Source organism: Anomaloglossus baeobatrachus, chromosome 3, assembly GCF_048569485.1.
Source record: "Anomaloglossus baeobatrachus isolate aAnoBae1 chromosome 3, aAnoBae1.hap1, whole genome shotgun sequence".
Lineage (NCBI taxonomy): Eukaryota > Metazoa > Chordata > Amphibia > Anura > Aromobatidae > Anomaloglossus > Anomaloglossus baeobatrachus.
In genome coordinates this window covers 657,373,671-657,397,534 of record NC_134355.1, presented here as the reverse complement: position 1 = coordinate 657,397,534, position 23,864 = coordinate 657,373,671, and the positions used below count along the sequence as shown (strand labels likewise).

At 45.7% G+C, this 23,864-nt stretch overlaps 1 protein-coding gene across 2 annotated transcripts in view; it reads left to right on the top strand.

Moving 5' to 3' along the window:
• The window catches only part of RUNX2 (RUNX family transcription factor 2), a 125,617-nt gene that overhangs the window by 87,389 nt on the left and 14,364 nt on the right, over positions 1–23,864 (top strand). For both annotated transcript variants that reach the window (XM_075341183.1, XM_075341182.1), the window contains one exon: positions 13,327–13,488. In XM_075341183.1, the coding sequence (XP_075197298.1) occupies positions 13,327–13,488 (162 nt within the window). The remainder of the gene's footprint in view (positions 1–13,326; positions 13,489–23,864) is intronic.

The window sequence follows — 23,864 nt, the reverse complement described above, 5'->3', positions numbered from 1 at the left end:
AACGAGGAAGGTCTCCTTACCTGCCTCCCGGCCACTATGCGGAAGGAAGGAGGTGGGCGGGATGTTACGTCCCGCTCAGCTCCGCCCCTCCGCTGCTATTGGACGGCAGCTCAGGGACGTCGCTGTGACGCCGCACGGACCGCCCCCTTAGAAAGGAGGCGGTTCACTGGTCACAGCGACGTCGCCGGGCAGGTAAGTATGTGTAACGGGTCTGGGCGATGTTGTGTGGCACGGGGAGCGATTTACCCGTGTCGCACAACAGATGGGGGCGGGTACCCACGCTGGCGATATCGGGACCGATATCGCAGCGTGTAAAGCCCGCTTTAGCTAATGTTAATGTATAGTGGACTTCTACAGGGTTTCTATAATATTGTATCTCTTGAAGGAGATAATCTTGGAAGGCAATCTTCTAATGTTGTGTTGACCATGGAAAGTTGATGTCTTACATGAGTTCCTGTCCATGGAGAAGTAGGGTAAAGCAAACCAAACTTGAGGGCTAACTCTGTACTTGAGCTAAATAGCGGTCATTTGGGTTGATTCAACCTCACATGGCCTTAGTGACTCTTAGCTAATGTTAATGTATAGTGGACTTCTACAGGGTTTCTATAATATTGTATCTCTTGAAGGAGATAATCTTGGAAGGTAATCTTCTAATGTTGTGTTGACCATGGAAAGTTGGTGTACTACGTGAGCTCCTGTCCATGGAGAAGTATGATAAGGCAAACCTAACTTGAGGGCTAACTCTGTACATGGGCTCAAAAGCTGCAATTTAGGTTGACTCAAACCCGACGTGTTATTACCGACTCTTACACCAATAATGTGTTTGTACAGTGGACTTAAATAGAATTTAAAATCTTATTGTGGGACAATCTAAAGAAAGAGTGTATAGCTGAAGCGGAAGACATCTTAAGACTAGTTCACTCTCTACTGCACCATAAAAACCTGAATGTGTGGGAAAGTGATTGCTAAATGACTGATTTACATCTAGCAGAACAAACCCTTCAACCGCTTCTCAACTGTTTTCATCCATTGGTGTCCACTAAAATCTCAGCTTTTCATTCTTAAAACACTCTTCTTTTATCCCTCAATGTCAGGAAGTGGTTTTCCAGTTGGATGGTTCTTGTATAGAAGTTATTATTGGTAGCACCACATAGCTATAGTGGTTATGACCCATTAAAACTCACCTGCCACTCACACTGGGACTTGGTGATATAACATCTTCTCAAGGAGATCATCTTAGAAGATAATCTAAAGTTGTGTTGGCCATGGAGAGTTGGTGTCCTATGTGAGTTCATATTATGATGTCCATGGGAAGTAGGATGAGGTTAACCTATGTTGGGGTCTCAATCTGTTCATGGTCTCGATAGCAGCCATATGGGTTTACTCAACCTCCAAATTGTCCTATTGTCCTTAGTCACTTAGATAATGTTTGTGTATAGTGGAGTCTCTAGGGTTTCAGTCTTATATTGTGGACCACCCATTGACAGAAGTGTAAGAGTACAAAGGAAGTGGTCCTAAGACCTGTTCATCCCCTACTCCATCACAGTATAGGTGGTAGCTTGCTTGATCCATGGGTGATCCACCACAATGAGGTCATTGTAATTCCTATGGTGAAACTTTCATTCCCATTTCAAAATGGAGCAGCAGGTTGGATTCATTCTCTACAGTGCTGCCAAAAACAGCTGAGCATAGCACTCAACAGTCACATAGGTGATGAATTGAGTAGTGATTGAACATGTGCACGTCTGCTCCAATCTAACTGGGATAAAAGTTCACTGTTCTGCCAGATGGTGCGGATCCCAACGGGTGGAACACCACCAATCAGTACCCTATGGATAGGTCATGACTTGTTTTCACCGGACAACCCCTTTACTGTCTAAGAAAGGAATCAGAAGAAGACTGATTAATGTTGAACAGGCCAACTCCTTCAGACGCAAGCTGTCTATTCGCTTCCATTGACGTTCATTTTTAGAATGGCTAACTTTGTCCTCCAACGTCAAGAGCTGATCTCCCAACTTTCGTTAACGGAGGGCATTGCCAAACTTTTGTCCACGTTTTAGAAGGTAAATACGTCCGTCAAGGAGAACGATAAAAATGAGGAAACGTCTTGTGTGCACGTCTAATTTTGCTGGTTGAAAGTTTCGACACTTAATGACCGGACCTTAGGGACGTAAAGCTCCTTCTAGCACGAATATTTCTACATGTGTCTTGTCAGAAGTGGCAGTTTTGTGTTTTCCTATTTTTAGTGGTGGTTTTAAGGTTAAAAAGGGATTTGAGGTTATTTTTTATTTTGTTGTGTGTTTCCAGCCTTGTTATATTGTTCATGAAGATGGACACGTTGCATAAACGTTTTGTGATGTGCTAAATTTTATGGTATAGTATATGTTCTAAAATCTATTAGTGTTTTTTTTTTTTGTTTGTTTGCGTTTTACTGTATTGTTTTGGTTTTGTTTGTTTTTTTTTCTTCATTTTTTGGTGCTCCAAATTTAAGATTTACCTATGAAGAGGAGATATGCATATTAATAAATAAAGTGTCATGATTCTGATTAGGGGTGCTCTGCTCTCCTGCAGAACCAATTCTTGATTTTGTATTATTCTCTAGTAGACTGGTTGTTCCCGATCTCAGGCCCTGTGGGAGAGGCCTGTTCATTTGAGCCTCATTCTGAGTGATTGCTTTATTTTGGAGCTGCTTCACCTGGAACACTGCCAGTGATAGTTCCTGTATTGCAGTAGTTGTTGCTGGCTCCTGTAAGTGACCATCCTGATCTTGTCCCACTACCTCACTCCTAGTACCCTCCTACGTCTGGTTCCCCAACCCTGATTTGACTCCCTGACTCCCAAAACCCCGCCTTGTATCCTGACCTCGGCTTAGTTCTTGCCTTCTGTGCTTGACGTATCTTCCTGGCTTCCAGACCCCGGCTTGTATCCTGACCTTGGCTCCGCTCTCGCCCTTTGTATTTGATGTGTCTTCCTGGCTTCCAGACCCCTGGCTTGTATCCTGACCTCGCCTCCGCCTTCACCCTTTATATCTAAAGTGTCTTCCTGGCTTCCAGACCCCAGGCTTGTATCCTGAGCTCGGCTCCGCTCTCGCCCTTGTTACTGACGCGAAATCCTAGCTCCTGACCTTTGGCTTGTTTGACTACTCCACTAGTGTATCTACCGACATCTAGTGTTCTAACATCATACCTCTCCTCCACTAGTGTATCTACCAACACCTAGTGATAGAGCATCACATAAAAGTAACGGAAAATAGGCAAACCATTGCTTTACTTTATTAGGCCCATTCATACTTTGAGGATTTGATCAAGGTTTCATCTCAGACTCAGCATCAGTCACCATCTTAGGCATGTAGATGGGGTTTCCAGCTTAGCTCCATACACTTTGTTGTGGCTGCTCCCAGATAATAAAGCTCATCTCCCATTTAAGTGAATGGAAGCTGAGCTGCCGTTCTGGAGAATAACCACTACATGGCATAGCGAGCTGCGTGTGCTTTCTGCTGCAATAGCTGATCAGTGGTGGTCCCGAGTGTAAACTCCCAGCAATTTGATATGAATGATCAATCCCTTTAATTTTCCTGGCTTGGAGTATTTCTTATGGATCGTATATTTGAACAGTCCATATATACAGTGTACATGGTGCCTGCCTTGTTTGGTAATTTGGCGAGTTCACAATTAGTTTACTGTTGGATTACCTAGCGTGACCCTTTTTTTGTGGCATGTCCTAGAACACAACTCCCTACCACTAGAACATATGGGCATCGCTGGCAGCTGATGAGTTAATTTTTTTGGTTGTTTTCTTACTCGCTCAAATTGTCGGCAGCCAAGATAAAAAGAACCTCAGATCGCTAGCATATGCAGCACACAAGCACGGGGGACTGATCTTCAAAGTCACAACAAGTCAACTTATTTGGAACGAGATAACTTGCAGAGTTGACGTTTGAAGCTCCGTGAAACGCGCTGTCGCCGCTGCACACACAGGAAGGAGATGTTTGCAGGCTCACTCAGGCCTCACTTGTGCAAGCGTGCCCTGCATAACATGTACCGGAAGCGGAGAGATACGTGCGTCGCCTATCTGTTATGTAGGGCTGTACGGTCACACGGTGCACCTGCAGAACGGCCGTCTGTGCAACGATAGTATTACCAGAGATCTGCAGCTCCTCACGGACATTATGATAAAACGCCATAGTAACTATACCTCAGTATCCACACAGGAAAATTCTATTTTATTCTGTGTTTGGATTAAGAGACCTGGATTACCGTAGAAAAGTATAGAAAACTGAAGGAAATTATAAATGCAAAGTATGAAACTATCACTTTATAGCTTAATATCTGCAAAATCTTGTTTTATATTGGGATATGGATTACAGGCAAAGATAATATCCTTCTATCATCTATCTAATCTATGTTTCTTTCTTTCTTTTATTTCTTTGATTCCTTCTTTCTTTTTGTCTATCGATCATCTATTTTTTGTATGTCTTGTCTAACCATCTATTTATCTATACCATCTATCTATCTATCTATCTATCCCTCTATGTATCTCTCTATCTAGCTATCCATCCATCCATCTGATCTCTTTTTCTTTCTTTCTTTCTCTTGTTCTTTCTTTCTTTTATTCTTTCTTTCATTCTTTCTTTCATTCTTTCTTTTGTTCTTTTGTTCTTCCTTTCATTCTTTCCTTCATTCTTTCATTCTTTTTTTCATTCTTTCTTTCTTTTGTTCTTTCTTTCTTTAATTCTTTCATTCATTCTTTCTTTCTTTTGTTCTTTCTTTCGTTATTTAATTCGTTCTTTCTTTTGTTCTTTCTTTCGTTCTTTCTTTCTTTTTCTTTCGTTCTTTCTTTCATTCTTTTGTTCTCTCTTTCGTTCTGTCTTTCACTCTTTCGTTCTCTCTTTTTTTTCTTTCTTTCGTTCTCTCTTTCTTTTTCTCTGTTGCTGCCTATGCACAGTGCTGCAAGCAAGATGCGTTTGTTTTCGTCTGCGCACTGCATAGGCAGCAACTGAGATAAGAAATCTCATTTCATTACAGAGCTTTGTAAACTTGCCAGCCACCAGGCACAAGTTTGCTGCGTTGAGAAGAATCGGCTCAGTTCTGGTGGAGGCCAGAATCATTTAACATTATGGGAGGATGAATATGTTGTGCCCAGGTAATTTCCTCTGTGGCCACTTGCTGTGGGTTCATCCTTACCCACTTCCCAACTCTTACGGCCAATGTTTCGCTTAGGATTATTAATATTATGCCTCCTGCGTTATTGTTGATGCTGGTCCATGCCGGTATTGCTGAACACAAATTTCCTACTATCCTGCTATTTCGGGGCGAGGAGGGCGAGGCCCGGCTGTACACTTAGCAGTGTAGTTTCCATAAGTCACATTGCTTGTTTTATTTTATTTTTATTTCTTACAATTTTTTTTAACCAGAGGAAATCCAAGCGACACACTCGACTGCTCGGCCAACTTATGTAAGAGCCGAGCAAAACCCGTCCAGCTCTTTATAGGACAGACTAATGAGCTCTGGTTTAGTAATTGGTCTAATAGCAGCTACTGGACGTACATTAAATCCAGGGAGGTCGAAGGATGGACCGGGATGGCGTCCAACCTGTTTCCTACATATTTCTTGGACACTTGTTAATAGGATTAAGGATAGTCCTCCTCTTGGAACAACTTCTCCCGGCACTTCTGGTTAATGTTGAAATTGGATAATAGTTTTTTGGCAGACTCTACAAGGCAGGCGCACCGATATGGGCTCCTCGTTCTATCGGCTTTTTCATGTGGTTTAGCTGAAAACCAGACGGTGTCAAGTTAATTAGCAGATCCCGTCGGAAAGTGAAATGTTGAAAGATGCCAACTCCTCCGCCATTCATGAAGAGCAAACTAAGCCGCTACACCTGTGTGTCCAGCACGTCTCATATCTTGCATGATGCACTTGAGGCTCAGGTTAATGCGTCTACGTCACCATTTGTCATGATTCATGCACGGCTTTGCCGTTCCTGAGTCGGTGCATGAATCCTGCTTCCGGGAGGGGCCTGTTTGTCCTGGCCTGGTTTCGGGGGTTATGCCACCATATCTTGGTGCTGCTGCATCCGAGACACCACCAGTGATATTTCTGGCTTTGCTACGTGCCTTTCTCCTGTGAGACCTTGACTTCTGTCCCTCCTGCCAACCTGACCTCCGTCCCTCCTACCCTGCCTAATCTACGTCTCCCTTGTCCTGCCTTACCCCTGTCCCTTCTGCCTGTCTTGTCCTCCATCTATCCTGCCTGACTCTCCCTTTGTACCTCCATGTCCTCCGGATTCCGGTTCTGCTCTGTGTCCTCCACCCTCTCCCTTGTGTTTACTTGTTCTCCCGTCATCCGACCTCTGCTCTTCTTCTTGACTTCTGCTTGTTTCCTCCCTGGTACAGATGTAACATTCTGGCATTGACCCTTTCAGTTTGACTATCCCTATGCTGTGATTGCGACCTCTAGTGGGCTTCTGAATTATTGCACTCAGGAGTAGTTTCATACCTGAGTCAAAGCACCATCTAAAGGTAGCCTGACAACCATCTTCTCTAAATTCTTGTATCCGTCAAACAAGTTCTTCTCGTTGTGGTAACATTGACGTCTCATGAGGTAGACCACAATTTTACTATGACCGTTACTTGAATCGCCCCTTTATAATCTTTGGGATCTGCGCCCCACTTTCCCCACCCATTACACCAACATATAGAAGAGGTGGACGTCCATGTTTGTGTGTGGCCCTCTCACTTGATGTCAGTAGAGATTATGGTCCGAGTCCCTCCGAGTCCTCCGGATTCCGACCCTGCTCTGTGTCCTCCACCCTCTCCCCTGTGTTTACTTGTTCTCCTGGCATCCAACCTCGGCTCTTTTTCTTGACTTCTGCTTGTTTCCTCCCTGGTACAGATGTAACATCCTGGCATTGACCCTTTCAGTTGGACTATCCCTACGCTGTGTTTGTGACCTCTAGTGGGATTCTGAATTATTGCACTCAGGAGTAGTTTCATACCTGAGTCAAAGCACCATCTAATGGAAGCCTGACAACCACCTTCTCTAAATTCTTGTATTCGTCAAACAAGTTCTTCTCGTTGTGATAACATTGATGTCTCAAGACCACAATTTTACAATGACCGTTACTTGAATCACCCCTTTATGATCTTTGGGATCTGCACCCCACTTTCCCCACCCATTACACCAACATATAGAAGAGGCGGACATCCATGTTTGTGTGTGGCCCTCTCACCTGATGTCAGTAGAGATTATGGTCTATGTCCCTCAGGCTTAACTTATTAGATAAAACTTGACCCAAACGCTTCGATTTCAGACGAAAACCATCTGTGTGTAAAGACCTCCGCATTCTCCCCAGCATAGAATATCGGGGGAGAGAAGGATCGAACAGTTGGAATTTTAATGCCCCATCTTTTTGTTTTCAGGGAGTGGCTTTTACTGCTTTCCCTGCCGAGAACATATAAAAGCTCACCTCATGTATATCTGAAATCGGGTTAGATCATTTTCCGCCGGACCAACATTCAGTCGGCAGTTATTTCATGTATATCTCCAGCTTGAAAGCGTAACCATTGTTATAATTTTCATTTCATAAATGAATAGTTCACATGAAAATAATCACGTTTGTAATAATTGTCACAATGACTTTGGGATAGAGGGGAATCGGGGCTCCTAAGTTGTCCCACAAGCTAGGGGGCCCTATGCTATCCCTAACCTCAGAGATACTCCTAATGGTGGAGAGGCCTGAGTCTCCTTCCTGGCCCTATTCCTGACCAGTCTTGATCTAATTACCCCTCCCTTAGGAAGGGGCTAGACAGGAGTTTGTTTAAACCACAGAAAAAGACAGTCAAGGGAAAAACCAAAACTCTTGTTACACAGCACGCTCACACACAGACAGGATAAGACAATGAGACTGAAGAGGAAAACAAGAGCAGGAAGGAAGTACAAGTCAACAGGAGTACTCCATAATTGCACCAAGAAAAAAGCACCACTAAACACAACTTTCATCAGATAGAGTCTGGGACACCACACCTCACAGACCAACACAGAATAAACTTTAGGTGGCATAGGTAAAAGGATTCTAACAGTATAAATACGGTAGGAAGGGAGAAGATGTTAAGTGTCCCCACAACATGTGATTAAAGGATCAAGCAGACTAGCAGAGATTAACTCTTACTATACTGCCTGAATCAGCAGACAGCAGATCGGCGCCTGAGTCTGCCTATTTTGATCCCAGACACCATAGAAACCATAAGGTGTAGTCTCAGAATCTGCAATCTGAACACAGTACAATGCCGCCATCACAGTCAGCGAAGTTTGTGCCAAACTCTGTTACATATATCATATTGGAGAAATCTTCTGTCTCCTCCTTCATTGATATTTCATTCCCAATTCCCAATTAGATGTTTCCATTATTGAGATGGAAGATGACAGTTAGTGCTCATAAAGTTCTATGGAGAGGGAAGGAGCTAGAGGCAGACACAGTCATACTGCTGCAAGGTCTCCTGATATGACTGTTACATTCTAAAGGGAACCTGTTTTTCCCATTTAAACCGCAGCCACCACCCGTTAGCCCTTATATACAGCATTCTAGAATACTGTATATATGTCCCTAAGCAGATCTGTATAACAAAAAATATCTTTTATTATAATCCCTTATGGGGCTGTCTGGTACATTGGGTGTCATTGGTTTTGATCTGGCACCACCTTTCTTCTTGCTTCATCTAAATGACGCGTCTTACATCATTCACACATTGTACTCCATTGCCCTCCTGCGCAAGTGCACTTCTCTCTGCGCTGTCGGGGGAGGAGGAAAGTACAGTAATGCACAGGAGCGGGGAAAGGTTATCCCTCCATCAGGAACAACTGATCTGACAGGCACAGCTTTTGTAGTTTCATTTCTCCCTCCTCCTGCCCGCGCATGCGCTCTACAATACTTTCGACAGGGCAGAGTGAAGTGCACTTGCACAGGAGCGCAATGGAGAACACTGTGTGGCTGACGTAGGATGCATCATCAGCAAGAAGAGAGGAGGCGCCAGATCAAGACCAACAAACCCCATCAAAACGGACCCCCCCCCATAGGTGAATATAATAAAGGGCCTTTTTTATGTTATACAGATCGGCTTGGGGACTTATATACTGTATTCTAGAATGCTGTATACAGTGTGTCCACCCATATCCTGTTCACCGCCATTAACTTGAGAACGGCAGCAGCTATAGGCATAGAAGTGGTGTCTAGGTGTAGTAAAGTAGCTATGTGCTATGCAATGAAACCACCTATAGCGCCACCTGGTGGAAAACAACGGAGTTAGCATTTTTATCTAGAAAACGGAACGACAGAGAAAAAAAGTGAATTACAAAGTTGTAGGACATCATCAATTCAATACGAATCGACACCTTGCATACAGAAATGCTATGATTAGAAAGTGTAAAACTCACAAGGATGCGGACGTGAAGCGATACCTCATGGAGACCTTCCTACAAGTCATTGGGTATGGTGGCTGTGTGGAGTGGCCTCCACGCTCACCTGACCTGACCCCATTGGACTTCTTTCTGTGAGGTCACATCAAACAGCAGGCGTATGCGACCCCTCCACCAACATTGCAGGACCTACGACGATGTATCACAGATGCTTGTGCAAACGTGTCACCTACCATATTGCACAATGTGCAGCAAGATACAGTATGCTGTCCATAGTGCAGATGTGCATTGCAGCTGACGGGGGCCACTTTGAGCATCAAAGTTAAATGAGTGCCATATGCGTGACCAGCATTCAATGTTTTGGGGGGGTCATGGGTTTCATATCATAGCATTTCTGTATGCAAGGTGTCGATTCGTATTGAATTGATGATGCCCTACAACTTTGTAATTCACTTTTTTTCTCTATCTCGTTCCGTTTTCGAGATAAAATGCTAACTCTGTTGTTTTCCACCAGGTGGCGCTATAGGTGGTTTCATTGCGTAGCGCATGGCTACTTTACAATACCTAGACACCACGTCTATGCCTATAGCTGCTGCCGTTCTCAAGTTAAAGGCGGTGGACAGGATATGGGTGGACACACTGTATAGGGGCTCACTGGTGATGGCCGCAGCTTATAGGGGAAAATCTGGTGACAGGTTCCCTTTAAATCTATGGTAACAAAAAAAATAAAAGTTAATGTGTAATTGTCGTTTCAGGAGAACTTGCAGCTGAATGTCTGTTTCTGCCTTTAGCTCCTCCCCCTCCATAGAATTTAATGAGCACCAACTGCCATCATATATCTCAGTAATTTGAAAACCTGTTTTCACTGAATGCAAATTTTACAGATTTTACGCCTGAATTGAGAGTGGGAAAAAAATCAGTCCATAAGGAGAAATAAGTAGATTTCTCTCATTATACAGTACAGACCAAAAGTTTGGACACACCTCATTCAAAGAGTTTTCTTTATTTTCAGGACTCTGAAAATTGTAGATTCACATTGAAGGCATCAAAAATATGAATTAACACATGTGAATGAAATACTTAACAAAAAAGTGTGAAACAACTGAAAATATGTCTTATATTCTAGGTTCTTCAAAGTAGCCACCTTTTGCTTTGATTACTGCTTTGCACACTCTTGGCATTCTCTTCATGAGCTTCAAGAAGTAGTCACCGGATATGGTCTTCCAACAGTCTTGAAGGAGTTCCCAGAGATGCTTAGCACTTGTTGGCCCTTTTGCCTTCACTCTGCGGTCCAGCTCACCCCAAACCATCTCCATTGGGTTCAGGTCTAGTGACTAGAGGCCAGGTCATCTGGCGTAGCATCCCATCACTCTCCTTGTTAGTCAAATAGCCCTTACACAGCCTGGAGGTGTGTTTGGGGTCATTGTCCTGTTGAAAAATAAATAATGGTCCAACTAAACGCAAACCGGATGGAATAGCATGCCGCTGCAAGATGCTGTGGTAGCCATGCTGGTTCTGTACGCCTTCAATTTTTAATAAATCCCCAACAGTGTCACCAGCAAAGCACCCCCACACCATCACACCTCCTCCTCCGTGGTTCACGGGAACCAGCCATGTAGAGTCCATCCGTTCACCTTTTCTACAAAGACACGGTGGTTGGATCCAAAGATCTCAAATTTGAACTCAACAGACCAAAGCACAGATTTCCACTGGTCTAATGTCCATTCCTTGTGTTCTTTAGCCCAAACAAGTCTCTTCTGCTTGTTGCCTGTCCTTAGCAGTGGTTTCCTAGCAGCTATTTTACCATGAAGGCCTGCTGCACAAAGTCTCCTCTTAACAGTTGTTTTAGAGATGAGAAGGTGTGTCCAAACTTTTGGTCTGTACTGTATATATATTCTAAAGTTGCTAACTGTCCTACAGTTAGGTCCAGAAATATTTGGACAGTGACACAATTTTCGCGAGTTGGGCTCTGCATGCCACCACATTGGATTTGAAATGAAACCTCTACAACAGAATTCAAGTGCAGATTGTAACGTTTCATTTGAAGGTTTGAACAAAAATATCTGATAGAAATTGTAGGAATTGTACACATTTCTTTACAAACACTCCACATTTTAGGAGGTCAAAAGTAATTGGACAAATAAACCAAACCCAAAAAAAATAATTTTATTTTCAATATTTTGTTGCGAATCCTTTGGAGGCAATCACTGCCTTAAGTCTGGAACCCATGGACATCACCAAACGCTGGGTTTCCTCCTTCTTAATGCTTTGCCAGGCCTTTACAGCCGCAGCCTTCAGGTCTTGCTTGTTTGTGGGTCTTTCCGTCTTAATTCTGGATTTGAGCAAGTGAAATGCATGCTCAATTGGGTTAAGATCTGGTGATTGACTTGGCCATTGCAGAATGTTCCACTTTTTTGCACTCATGAACTCCTGGGTAGCTTTGGCTGTATGCTTGGAGTCATTGTCCATCTGTACTATGAAGCGCCGTCCGATCAACTTTGCGGCATTTGGCTGAATCTGGGCTGAAAGTATATCCCGGTACACTTCAGAATTCATCCGGCTACTCTTGTCTGCTGTTATGTCATCAATAAACACAAGTGACCCAGTGCCATTGAAAGCCATGCATGCCCATGCCATCACGTTGCCTCCACCATGTTTTACAGAGGATGTGGTGTGCCTTGGATCATGTGCCGTTCCCTTTCTTCTCCAAACTTTTTTCTTCCCATCATTCTGGTACAGGTTGATCTTTGTCTCATCTGTCCATAGAATACTTTTCCAGAACTGAGCTGGCTTCATGAGGTGTTTTTCAGCAAATTTAACTCTGGCCTGTCTATTTTTGGAATTGATGAATGGTTTGCATCTAGATGTGAACCCTTTGTATTTACTTTCATGGAGTCTTCTCTTTACTGTTGACTTAGAGACAGATACACCTACTTCACTGAGAGTGTTCTGGACTTCAGTTGATGTTGTGAACGGGTTCTTCTTCACCAAAGAAAGTATGCGGCGATCATCCACCACTGTTGTCATCCGTGGACGCCCAGGCCTTTTTGAGTTCCCAAGCTCACCAGTCAATTCCTTTTTTCTCAGAATGTACCCGACTGTTGATTTTGCTACTCCAAGCATGTCTGCTATCACTCTGATGGATTTTTTCTTTTTTTTCAGCCTCAGGATGTTCTGCTTCACCTCAATTGAGAGTTCCTTAGACCGCATGTTGTCTGGTCACAGCAACAGCTTCCAAATGCAAAACCACACACCTGTAATCAACCCCAGACCTTTTAACTACTTCATTGATTACAGGTTAACGAGGGAGACGCCTTCAGAGTTAATTGCAGCCCTTAGAGTCCCTTGTCCAATTACTTTTGGTCCCTTGAAAAAGAGGAGGCTATGCATTACAGAGCTATGATTCCTAAACCCTTTCTCCGATTTGGATGTGAAAACTCTCATATTGCAGCTGGGAGTGTGCACTTTCAGCCCATATTATATATATAATTGTATTTCTGAACATGTTTTTGTAAACAGCTAAAATAACAAAACTTGTGTCACTGTCCAAATATTTCTGGCCCTAACTGTATGTGCTATTGATTTATGATATAAAAAAATGAAAAGGATGGTTACCCTTTCCAGTCTCTGGAGGACCATGCTTGCTCAGGCAAGCTATGAAAATGGTGCAATACCTTTTTTCCCCTGCGGGGGAGCTGCAGGAAGACAAAACACTTTAGATTCTTAAAGAGATTAAAGGAAATTGTCAGTGTCAGTAATAGACTTGATTTCATCGTGTATCATCCTTGTCTTTTCGGACTCTCCCAGACTTTATATGCCTAAATCCATGTGAAGTGTATAATCAAGTGTTATGTGGTTTGTGTAGATTTTTTTTTTTTATAATGTTTTAAACTGTTTCTTTTTTTCTTTGCAGATCCAAGACAGACACAGTCATCCCCTCCATGGTCGTATGACCAGTCGTATCCATCGTATCTGAGCCAGATGACCTCTCCATCCATTCATTCCACAACCCCCTTGTCCTCCAGCCGAGGGACGGGGCTTCCAGCTATCACCGACGTGCCCCGACGCCTCTCAGGTATAAATCGCTATGTGAATACTTGTATATTTGTCTGTTCAGGGGTTTTTTTTTCCTCCAGAGCTACAAAATTCTGAATTTTGTTTTTTTTGCACTTTTTTCCTGCACTAATATGGGTTGCAGAATGAGTTAACTGAGGATCAGACAGTGAGCTCATTCGGATGTGAGCTTGTTATTGTTTTAATGACCTCCTCTAGTGTATCATCACAGACTGAACACTGATGCAGCTGTAAAGGCTATGAGCCTATGGGACCACGTACCCGCGGATTTTGATCCCCGGAATCCGCAGCTATCCATTGCTGCGGAATTCAAGCATTTTTGTTGTGGTAAACCTGCGGGACAAGTGCGCAAATATTTGCGGAAGTCCCGGCCTGTATCTCCATAGTGTAAAGGCGGGACATCCGCAGATATTTCCGCATGAATAATGGACATGCAGTTATGTGCGCATTATGTGTGGGCAGCACCGTGGCTCAGTGGTTAGCACTGCAGTCTTGCAGCGCTGGGGTCCTGGGTTCAAATCCCACCAAGGACAACACCTGCAAGGAGTTTGTATGTTCTCCCCGTGTTTGCGTGGGTTTCCTCCGGGTTCTCCGGTTTCCTCCCACACTACAAAGACATACAGATAGGGATTGATTGTGAGCCTCAATGGGGACAGTGTTCCTGATGTATGTAAAGCGCTGCGGAATATGTTAGCGCTATATAAAAATAAAAGATTTGATTTGATGTGCGGCTGCAGGACATCCACAGCATATTCCGCAGCCGCACATACCGCAGCATGAACACAGACATTCCCAAAATCCCATAGGGTAACATGGGGAGTGTCTGTACTGGCGTTAACCTTAAAAATCCAGATAAATCCGTGGGTTTTCCCCAGCAAAATCCTCGGGTACGTTGTCCCGTGGGCACATAGCCTTAATCATCTGTGGTAGCGCAATAAAAGAATTAAAAACTCCCTTCCGAATGAGCTCACTGATGGATCCTCAGTTAACTCATTCTGTCCAAAAAAAAAAAAAAAAAGCAAAATTTCAACAAATCTCAATTGCAAAAATAATTTTTAGACCCAAATACATGCAATAACAAAATAAAATAAATTAATGTGACACTCCAGCTGACTTTTCATTAAGGCTGGCTTAAAAAACCCCGTTAGTATTGATGAATTTTCCGCATTATATCAGTTACTTAAATGACGTCGACAGCTTTGATTTCAAGTAGCGCAAGTAGCCCTCTCTCCATGATGCCCTGATATATGACACCATGGTTGTCTGTAAGACAATAATGCCTTTAGGATATATGGATGGCGAGTAAACAGGAGATAATTCTCTTTGCGTTGGAGGCTATATAAATATTATGGCACCTTAAAGCGGCAAATTGTATATTTATTGTTTTACAGTGCTAATGACACTATTACATTGTTGTGTGGGTGTACTAACATACCATCGAGCCCGTCACACCCAAATCTGCCCACGTCTGACAACAGGTGAAATATTCCCTCTGAGGTCCGATGTTTTTCATTGAGTTGACCTGGAATTTTGGGATCCGTGATGCCTCCTGTATACATATAATCTCACTGGATTAGGGCCGGCACCTGTCGAACCCGAGAGCAATGGCGTCAGGGGGCAAACTCGGCCTTAGTTTCAAATGGAAAAATTCATGGTATGGATCTATGTATGTATCTTGCTCCGTACAGCATGGATGCCAGCTGCGTTACACAGCCTGCACCCGAGTCTAACTGCTGAGATCAGAGCTACCTCCGATCACAGCAGTCTAATCGTTTAGATGCCACCGTCAATCATGACTGCGGCATTTAAGGGGTTGGAAATGGGGAGAAGCGTGACTTCTGAGCCTCATCAGTCCCCCGTAACATGATTGTAAGGGGTTGATAGCAGTAAGGGGTTGATAGCAGCTGGATGGCCTACTGAAAAGGTTTAATACCTATGAAGCCTAATTTTCCAGTACACTGCAATAATACAATATTTCAGTGTATTTCCTATGTTGCACCCAAGCCAAAAGTGGCGGTGCCTAGACCCAGGACTGGTACGGATATCTTTTGATTAGAGAACCTTTATTAATTTATCAATATTAGTAATTTGTATATCTTTTTACTAGGGGAGTACATAGAAGTTATGGGGCCCCATAGCAGAAGTTTTAATTGTTCTCCCCATTCACCTCACAAAAATAAAAATATTCGGAAGGGTCACAGAAGAGCAGATCTCACAATTTTGCTTCCCTTTCAAAGCAATTTTCCTCCTATTGAAGACCCTCAGTGTTCGAAGGTTCCCCTTTTAGGGCCCCCAAAAAACTATGATGTTAACAAAAGTGCCCCCTAAACACAGTATGATACCCCCCACAGTGAATTCCTTAATAGTACCCTCCACACGCACAACATGATGTCCATAGTACACCCTCGGAAACTACTGTGACCCCCAACTCAGCATGATGCACCCATAGTGACCCAGTATAATGGCCCCCACACAACCCTCCTAACAGTATAATAGCCCCCACACTACAGTCCCCGCAGTATGACGGCCTTCACACAAGTCTTCTCATTTCTTAATTGCCACTTTACAGTATAATAGCCCCCTTATAACCCTCCAAACACTATACTGGCCCCCACATAACACTCCAAACAGTATTATGGCCCCAACATATCCCAGCAAACAGTATAATAGTCCCCCACACATAGCCCTCCAAATAGTAGAATGGTCCCCACATAGCCTGATAAAAGGTTTAATGGGTCCCACATAACCCACCAAACAGTATAATGGCCCTCACATAACCCTCCAAACAGTATAATGGCCCTCACATAATCCTCCAAACAGTATAATGGCCCTCACATAATCCTCCAAACAGTATAATGGCCCTCACATAACCCTGCAAATAGTAGAATGGTGCCCACATAGCCCTGTAAATTGTTTAACGGCCCCACATAACCCTCAAAACTGTATAATGGCCCCCACATAACCCTCCAACACTACTATGGCCACAACATAGCCCAACAAACAGTATAATACTCTCCACATAGCCCTCCAAATAGTAGAATGTTCCCCACACAGCCCTGCTATATAGTTTAATAATCCCCACATAACCCTCAAAACAGTATAATAGCCCTCACATAGCTCTCCAAACAGTACTATAGCACCAACATAGCCCAGCAAACAGTTTAATGGCCCCACATAACCCTCAAAACTATATAATGGCCCCCACATAACCCTCCAATAGTACTATGGCCCCAACATAGCCAAGCAAACAGTATAATAGTCCCCACATAGCCCTCCAAATAGTAGAATGGTGCCCACATAGCCCTCCAAATAGTAGAATGGTGCCCACATAGCCCTCCAAATAGTAGAATGGTGCCCACATAGCCCTGAAAATAGTTTATTGACCCTCACATTACCCTCAAAATTGTATAATGGCCCACATAACCCTCAAAACTGAATAATGGCCCCCACATAACCCTCAAAACAGTATAAATAACCCCATGATGTACTCATTGATCAAGAAAAAAAATAATATTCACCTCTCCCCATTCTCCCGCTGTGCACAGCGGGCGTGATGCGGTGACGTCATTGCGCCCACTGTGCTGTGACATCAGACTTACAGGGAGAATGATGGAGGAGGGAGCCGATCGCTCCCTGTTCCATCATTGCTTTCAACTGTATCCGCATCTAGGATGCACATATCGGTGAAAGTGTGATGCCAGGAGGTGTCGGCACTGGGCCCCCCTGACTCCCGGGCCCCATAGTGGCTACTGCTTTCTATTTTAAACACATCTCTTTTTTTTGGAACCCCATGAAGATTGTTGCCCTGTTTGCCTTTGGCTGCCAGTCATCCAAAATTACAATCACGATGATTATCAGTCAAACGTCAGATTGTCGTGTGGTCTCTCGTGAACCCAAAGCCCTTCATGTGCCGATGCTACAGATTAACCGCACTTGCGTTGTCTGCTAGAGGAGTCTGCACCGTGACAGCCCTAATTCCCTCCCTTGATCCATGGTAACAAATGCTGCCTCTCAGCGCCCCCCGCAGACGATAAATCTCACGGACCTGACACTGTAGCATTTTAAACTCGCCTTCTCCCCCACCGGACCCCACCCCGCTTATTTTACTGGAGATTAACTTTTCAGTGTCTGATCAGGGTTATAAATGACGCTCGCGAGTGCTGATTCAGCGCACATGTTGCAAGAGCCGCCGCCTTTGTAGTCTCGGACGGTGCCGAATTCCAATCGGGTCGTGACTGACAAGTGTTCGCTGATTACGCACTTGACCATCAGTCGTTTTTTTTTTCCCCGCTACATTATTACCTTCCCCGTAACCGGAATTTTTGACTTTTTTTTTTTTTAAAAGGCAGAGACGGAGCGAGGGGAGTCTTGTCGTCTGTCCTTGTTTTAAGGGTCTTATCTCAGGCTCCTAACCACATCTGAAGCTTCTTGCTCATTATGAATTTCATGGCAGCGGATTTACTAAAAGTGTTTCCATATGTTGCTTCCTAATATATCTCGTCTTTCTTTTTTTTTTTTTTCCTCCTCTCTTTCTCCGAGCGGAATAAGAACGCACGCACGCTGGCTGGAAATGACTGCAGGATGTGACAGAGCGGTCACATGGCCACACTGGCACTGTGTGTGGGCTCTCCGCGCAGCCAGCTGCCCCAGGACTAGCTTTTGTAGTATGGTGGATCTAGTTTCAAAGTCAAAAATTACTTCACCCGCCCCTATTTCATTTTTCTTTTTGCCCAAGTTTTCCTTGTTCGTAATCAATCTGCTGATTTCCGTTGAACGAGCATTGTCCTGGGTGAAGGAGACTCGTTACCCAAAAAAAAGCTCAATTTACGCTCTGGATTTCTGTAGAATGGAAATGAATATTCTTTTTTTTTGTGCCATGTGTTAGTGAATCATCCATTGCATCCTTTACTGCACTCCTAAAAAGAGATCAAGTTAAAGGGCATCTTGGTCCCTAAGTTTACAAGGTTTGGGGCACACGGGGTCTTTCTCCTCCTGAAAAAGCACTTAAAAAATGGCAAAAAGAAAGAACATATACAGTTGGTCCACCGCCATTAACTTGAGAACGGCGGCAGCTATAGGCATAGAAGTAGTGTCTAGGTATAGTAAAGTAATCATGCACTATGCAATGAAACCACCTATAGCGCCACCTGGTGGAAAACAACAGAGTTAGCATTTTTATCTCGAAAATGGAACGAGATAGAGAAAAAAGTGAATTACAAAGTTGTAGGGCATCATCAATTCAATACGAATCGACACCTTGCATACAGAAATGCTATGACTAGAACGTGTAAAACTCAGAAGGCTGTGGACGTGAAGCGATACCTCATGGAGACCTTCCTACTAGTCATTGGGTAAGGTGGCTGCATGGAGTGGCCTCCACGCTCACCTGACCTGACCCCATTGGACTTCTTTCTGTGAGGTCACATCAAACAGCAGGTGTATGCGACCAGCATTGCAGGACCTACGACAGCGTATCACAGATGCTTGTGCAAACGTGTCACCTACCATATTGCAAAATGTGCAGCAAGATACTGTGCTGCCCCAGCAGCGGATCAAACCGCTCGGATCCGGGGATGGTGTTCATTTGTGACTCGAGGGTCTCCGGACCTGGAGGCCTGGGGCCACACTCTAAAGTGAAAGGGAATATTTACAGGGGATTTGGTATAGTTCGTGACGCCACCCGTGGTGTACAGTAATTGGGAGTACCGCCGCTGCCGTTGGGAGTACCCAGGGTGATGGAATGGGGCAGCAAGGTGACGTTGCCCTCCACGGGTAGGGACAGGGCCGCGGGACTCTGGATGGTGATGCGGGACGCAGTGCAGGGGTCAGACGGGTACTCACTCAGCAATGAAGTAGACGCTGACAACAGGGTAAACCAAGTCTCTGAACGCTCTTGTCTCTCGAGGGGAGCTCGTCCAAGTTCCGTCCCCTACAGTGCTGCTGGTGGTCCGTAACCTGCCTCCTGGCACTAAGTTTTAGATTGTCCGTTGTGGCCCGGTAGCTTGGAGCTATCCGGGCCTTCTCCCTACTGTGGCTAAGTGAAGGAGCCTGCTCTCAGGAGCTCACACTTGGGATTTCAGTGGGCCTATCCCCCTTGTTGTGCTAGTGCCCCCGATCTATGAGTTGGGTGGGAACAGTCCATAAAGGCCCTGTCCTTCGCAGGTTAATTGCCGGGTTGCCTGAAACTTCTCCCCGATCTAGGGTCCATGTACCCCATCGTGTCTTCGGCCCCGGACCAGTAATAGGACCTGGCTGCTGACTGTCCTCCTCGACGGGTTCCAGGCACCTAGCCTCAATCCCCTGCGACCATTCTCTGTGACCTAGTTTGCTTCCCCCCTGGGAGCTACAACTCCCAGCTTCCTCAGAGCTCCTCAAAAAGCTCGAGGGCTGCTCCAAAACTGACTTGACACCTCCCACCTCCCTGCCTGACCCCTAGGTGGGCGGCCCTATTCCTGCTTGAGCAGCCCACTGGTTCGCCTGATAGGTGTGATGCAAAGTGTATCTAGGATTTGTGAATGCTGATGGAGGCAGTACTGCAGGATAGAGACCCAGAACCATGGGGGTTGAATACTGCACGGGGAGGGCAGTTTGTGCAGTACCCTGTAATGCCTGAATAGTCCAGGGGCGTCACAATACAGTATGCTGTCCAGAGTCAAGATGTGCATTTCAGCTGACGGGGGCCACTTTGATCATCAAAGTTAAATGAGCGCCATATGTGTGACCTGCATTCAATGTTTTGGGGGAGGTCATGGGTTTCATATCATAGCATTTCTGTATGCAAGGTGTCGATTCGTATTGAATTGATGATGCCCTACAACTTTGTAATTCACTTTTTTTCTCTATCTTGTTCCGTTTTCGAGATAAAAATGCTAACTCCGTTGTTTTCCACCAGGTGGTGCTATAGGTGATTTCATTGCATAGCGCATGGCTACTTTACTATACCTAGACACCACTTCTATGCCTATAGCTGCCGCCGTTCTCAAGTTAATGGCAGTGGACAGGATATGGGTGGACACACTGTATACAGTAAAAAACAATGGCAAAACGATGGAGAAATCATCCAGACTGCCGCCAGAGAAGGATGCTGTAGGAAAAACATCAAGTCAGCTGGTATGCCAGGGTCTAAAATACACTGTGTGCATGTATCGTAAGGCAGGGGTCCCCAACCTGTAGCTAAGGAGCCATATGTGGCTTGCGGGCCCATGATGTTATTATGCTCGCCAGGCGAGCAGTGACATAGTGGACCCACTGGGCCGTAACACACGGAAAATCCAGAGGGGCTTGACTACGGACCCTGGTGTAACACTGCAGGTATGGGTCCGGATGCCACTCGGGAAGAATCATGTTGCGTCGGCTGCCCCAGGGGTATGGGAGCATCAGTCTCTGGTATAAGGTTGCGGCAGCAGCTGGTAGAGAGGTTCCGTCCGGGATGGATGAATCAATGGACGTCAGCAACTGGTGTAGTGGGTAGTGGTTCGTTCAGTCCAGAATGGATGGATGGCTCACAGCAGCAGCAGATAGTGTGAACATCAGCGGAAATCTGCAATACAGACAGGTATGAGCAATATGACTAGCAGCAGCATGCTATAGGACCTGACAACTAGCAATGACTAAACTCATTGCCCAGGCACCAAGCATAGGGCTAGGGTGCCTTAAATACCTACAGCCTCCCAACTGACCTGGGAAACACTTCCGGGTAAAAGGGTACTGGCCTTTTAAGAAAAGGGGCGCGGCCGTGGGCCCCTTCTAAGGACAGAAGCTGGGACTCTGCATGGTGTATAGATGCTACGGGAGACAGCAGCATGAGACAGAGATGGAACCCCTGTGGCGAGATGCCCAGACAGGTGAGAACACCGTTGTCCTCATCGGGGGAGGGGAGCAAGAGCCTGCGAGGATGCAGGCCTGGGCCTTACATATATTTGGCTCACGGGCCCAATATGTGTGGGTTGCGAGCCCACAATGTGTGCCTCAGGAGCCCATGATGTGTGTCTAGGGAGCCCATGATGTAGGGCTTGTGGGAACTTGATGTGTTGCTCGTGGGACCATGATGTGTGGCTCACAGGCCCATGATATGTGTCTAGGGAGCCAATGATGTGTGGCTCGTGGGACCATGATGTGTGGCTCACAGGCCCATGATATGTGTCTAGGGAGCCCATGATGTGTGGCTCGTGGGACCATGATGTGTGGCTCACAGGCCCATGATAAGTGTCTAGGGAGCCCATGATGTGTGGCTCGTGGGACCATGATGTGTGGCTCACAGGCCCATGATATGTGTCTAGGGAGCCAATGATGTGTGGCTCGTGGGACCATGATGTGTGGCTCACAGGCCCATGATATGTGTCTAGGGAGCCCATGATGTGTGGCTCGTGGGACCATGATGTGTGGTTCAGGAGTTCTCCATCTTCTCCTCATCTATGATACCATTCTTGCTTGCTAGAGAATTGGAGTGCAGTGAATGACACTTGGCTCAGACTCGGAGCAGAGTGAGCTTAGTATCGCTTGCATCATTGGCCCGATTTTCTCGCATGAGAAAATATATACTAGTGTCAACGTACCCTCAGCTGTTTATATTAGGGAATGTACATGACATGAGGTCTTTTTTGGGTGGAATTCACATGTAATGTACCTGAAAAAGCTCTAAAACAACACCGAAAAGAAGGAATCCAGCACACTCAGTTGTGCAGCTGCTGTTTGCTGCTGCCTTGGCGGCAGGACAGCACTGGGTACTGCTCATCAGCTCCCTTGGCAGCAGGACAGCACTGGGTACTGCTCATCTGCTCCTTGGCAGCAGGACAGCACTGGGTACTGCTCATCAGCTCCTTGGCGGCAGGACAGCACTGGGTACTGCTCATCTGCTCCTTGGCGGCAGGACAGCACTGGGTACTGCTCATCAGCTCCTTTGCCGACAGGACAGCACTGGGTACTGCTCATCTGCTCCTTGGCGGCAGGACAACACTGGGTACTGCTCATCAGCTCCTTTGCCGACAGGACAGCACTGGGTACTGCTCATCAGCTCCTTTGCGGCAGGGCAGCACTGGGTACTGCTCATCAGCTCCTTTGGCAGCAGGATAGCACTGGGTACTGCACATCTGCTCCTTGGCGGCAGGACAGCACTGGGTACTGCTCATCAGCTCCCTTGGCGGCAGGACAGAACTAGGTACTGCTCATCAGCTCCCTTGGTGGCAGGATAGCACTGGGTACTGCACATCTGCTCCTTGGCAGCAGGACAGCACTGGGTACTGCTCATCAGCTCCCTTGGCAGCAGGACAGCACTGGGTACTGCTCATCTGCTCCTTGGCAGCAGGACAGCACTGGGTACTGCTCATCTGCTCCTTGGCAGCAGGACAGCACTGGGTACTGCTCATCAGCTCCTTGGCGGCAGGACAGCACTGGGTACTGCTCATCAGCTCCCTTGGCAGCAGGACAGCACTGGGTACTGCTCATCTGCTCCTTGGCGGCAGGACAGCACTGGGTACTGCTCATCAGCTCCTTTGCCGACAGGACAGCACTGGGTACTGCTCATCTGCTCCTTGGCGGCAGGACAGCACTGGGTACTGCTCATCAGCTCCTTTGGCAGCAGGATAGCATTGGGTACTGCACATCTGCTCCTTGGCGGCAGGACAGCACTGGGTACTGCTCATCAGCTCCTTTGGCGGCAGGACAGCACTGGGTACTGCTCATCAGCTCCTTTGGCAGCAGGATAGCACTGGGTACTGCACATCTGCTCTTTGGCGGCAGGACAGCACTGGGTACTGCTCATCAGCTCCCTTGGCGGCAGGACAGAACAAGGTAGTGCTCATCAGCTCCCTTGGCGGCAGGATAGCACTGGGTACTGCACATCTGCTCCTTAGCGGCAGGACAGCACTGGGTACTGCTCATCAGCTCCCTTGGCGGCAGGATAGCACTGGGTACTGAACATCTGCTCCTATTTTACAGTGGATATGATCTGAGCTGCAGTACCCTATGGATAGGTCATCAATATATGCTATAATTCCTGGAAAATCCCTTTAAGTGAGATTTGGTGATTTAAAGTCTGAAATATCTCCACTTTTTGGCACATACTTACAGTGCTGGCCAAAAGTATATGCACCCCTGCAATTCTGTCAGATAATACTCAGTTTCTTTTTGAAAATGATTGCAATCACAAATTCTTTGGTATTATTAACTTCATTTATTTTGCTTCTCAAAGTGCTCCAGGTCCCTGAGAGTTGAAGGGTGCCTTCTCCAAACTGCCATTTTGAGATCTCTCCACTGGTGTTCTATGGGATTCAGGTCTGGACTCATTGCTGGTCACTTTAGTAGTCTCCAGTGCTTTCTATCAAACCATTTTCTAGTGCTTTTTGAAGTGTGTTTCGGGTCATTGTCCTGCTGGAAGAC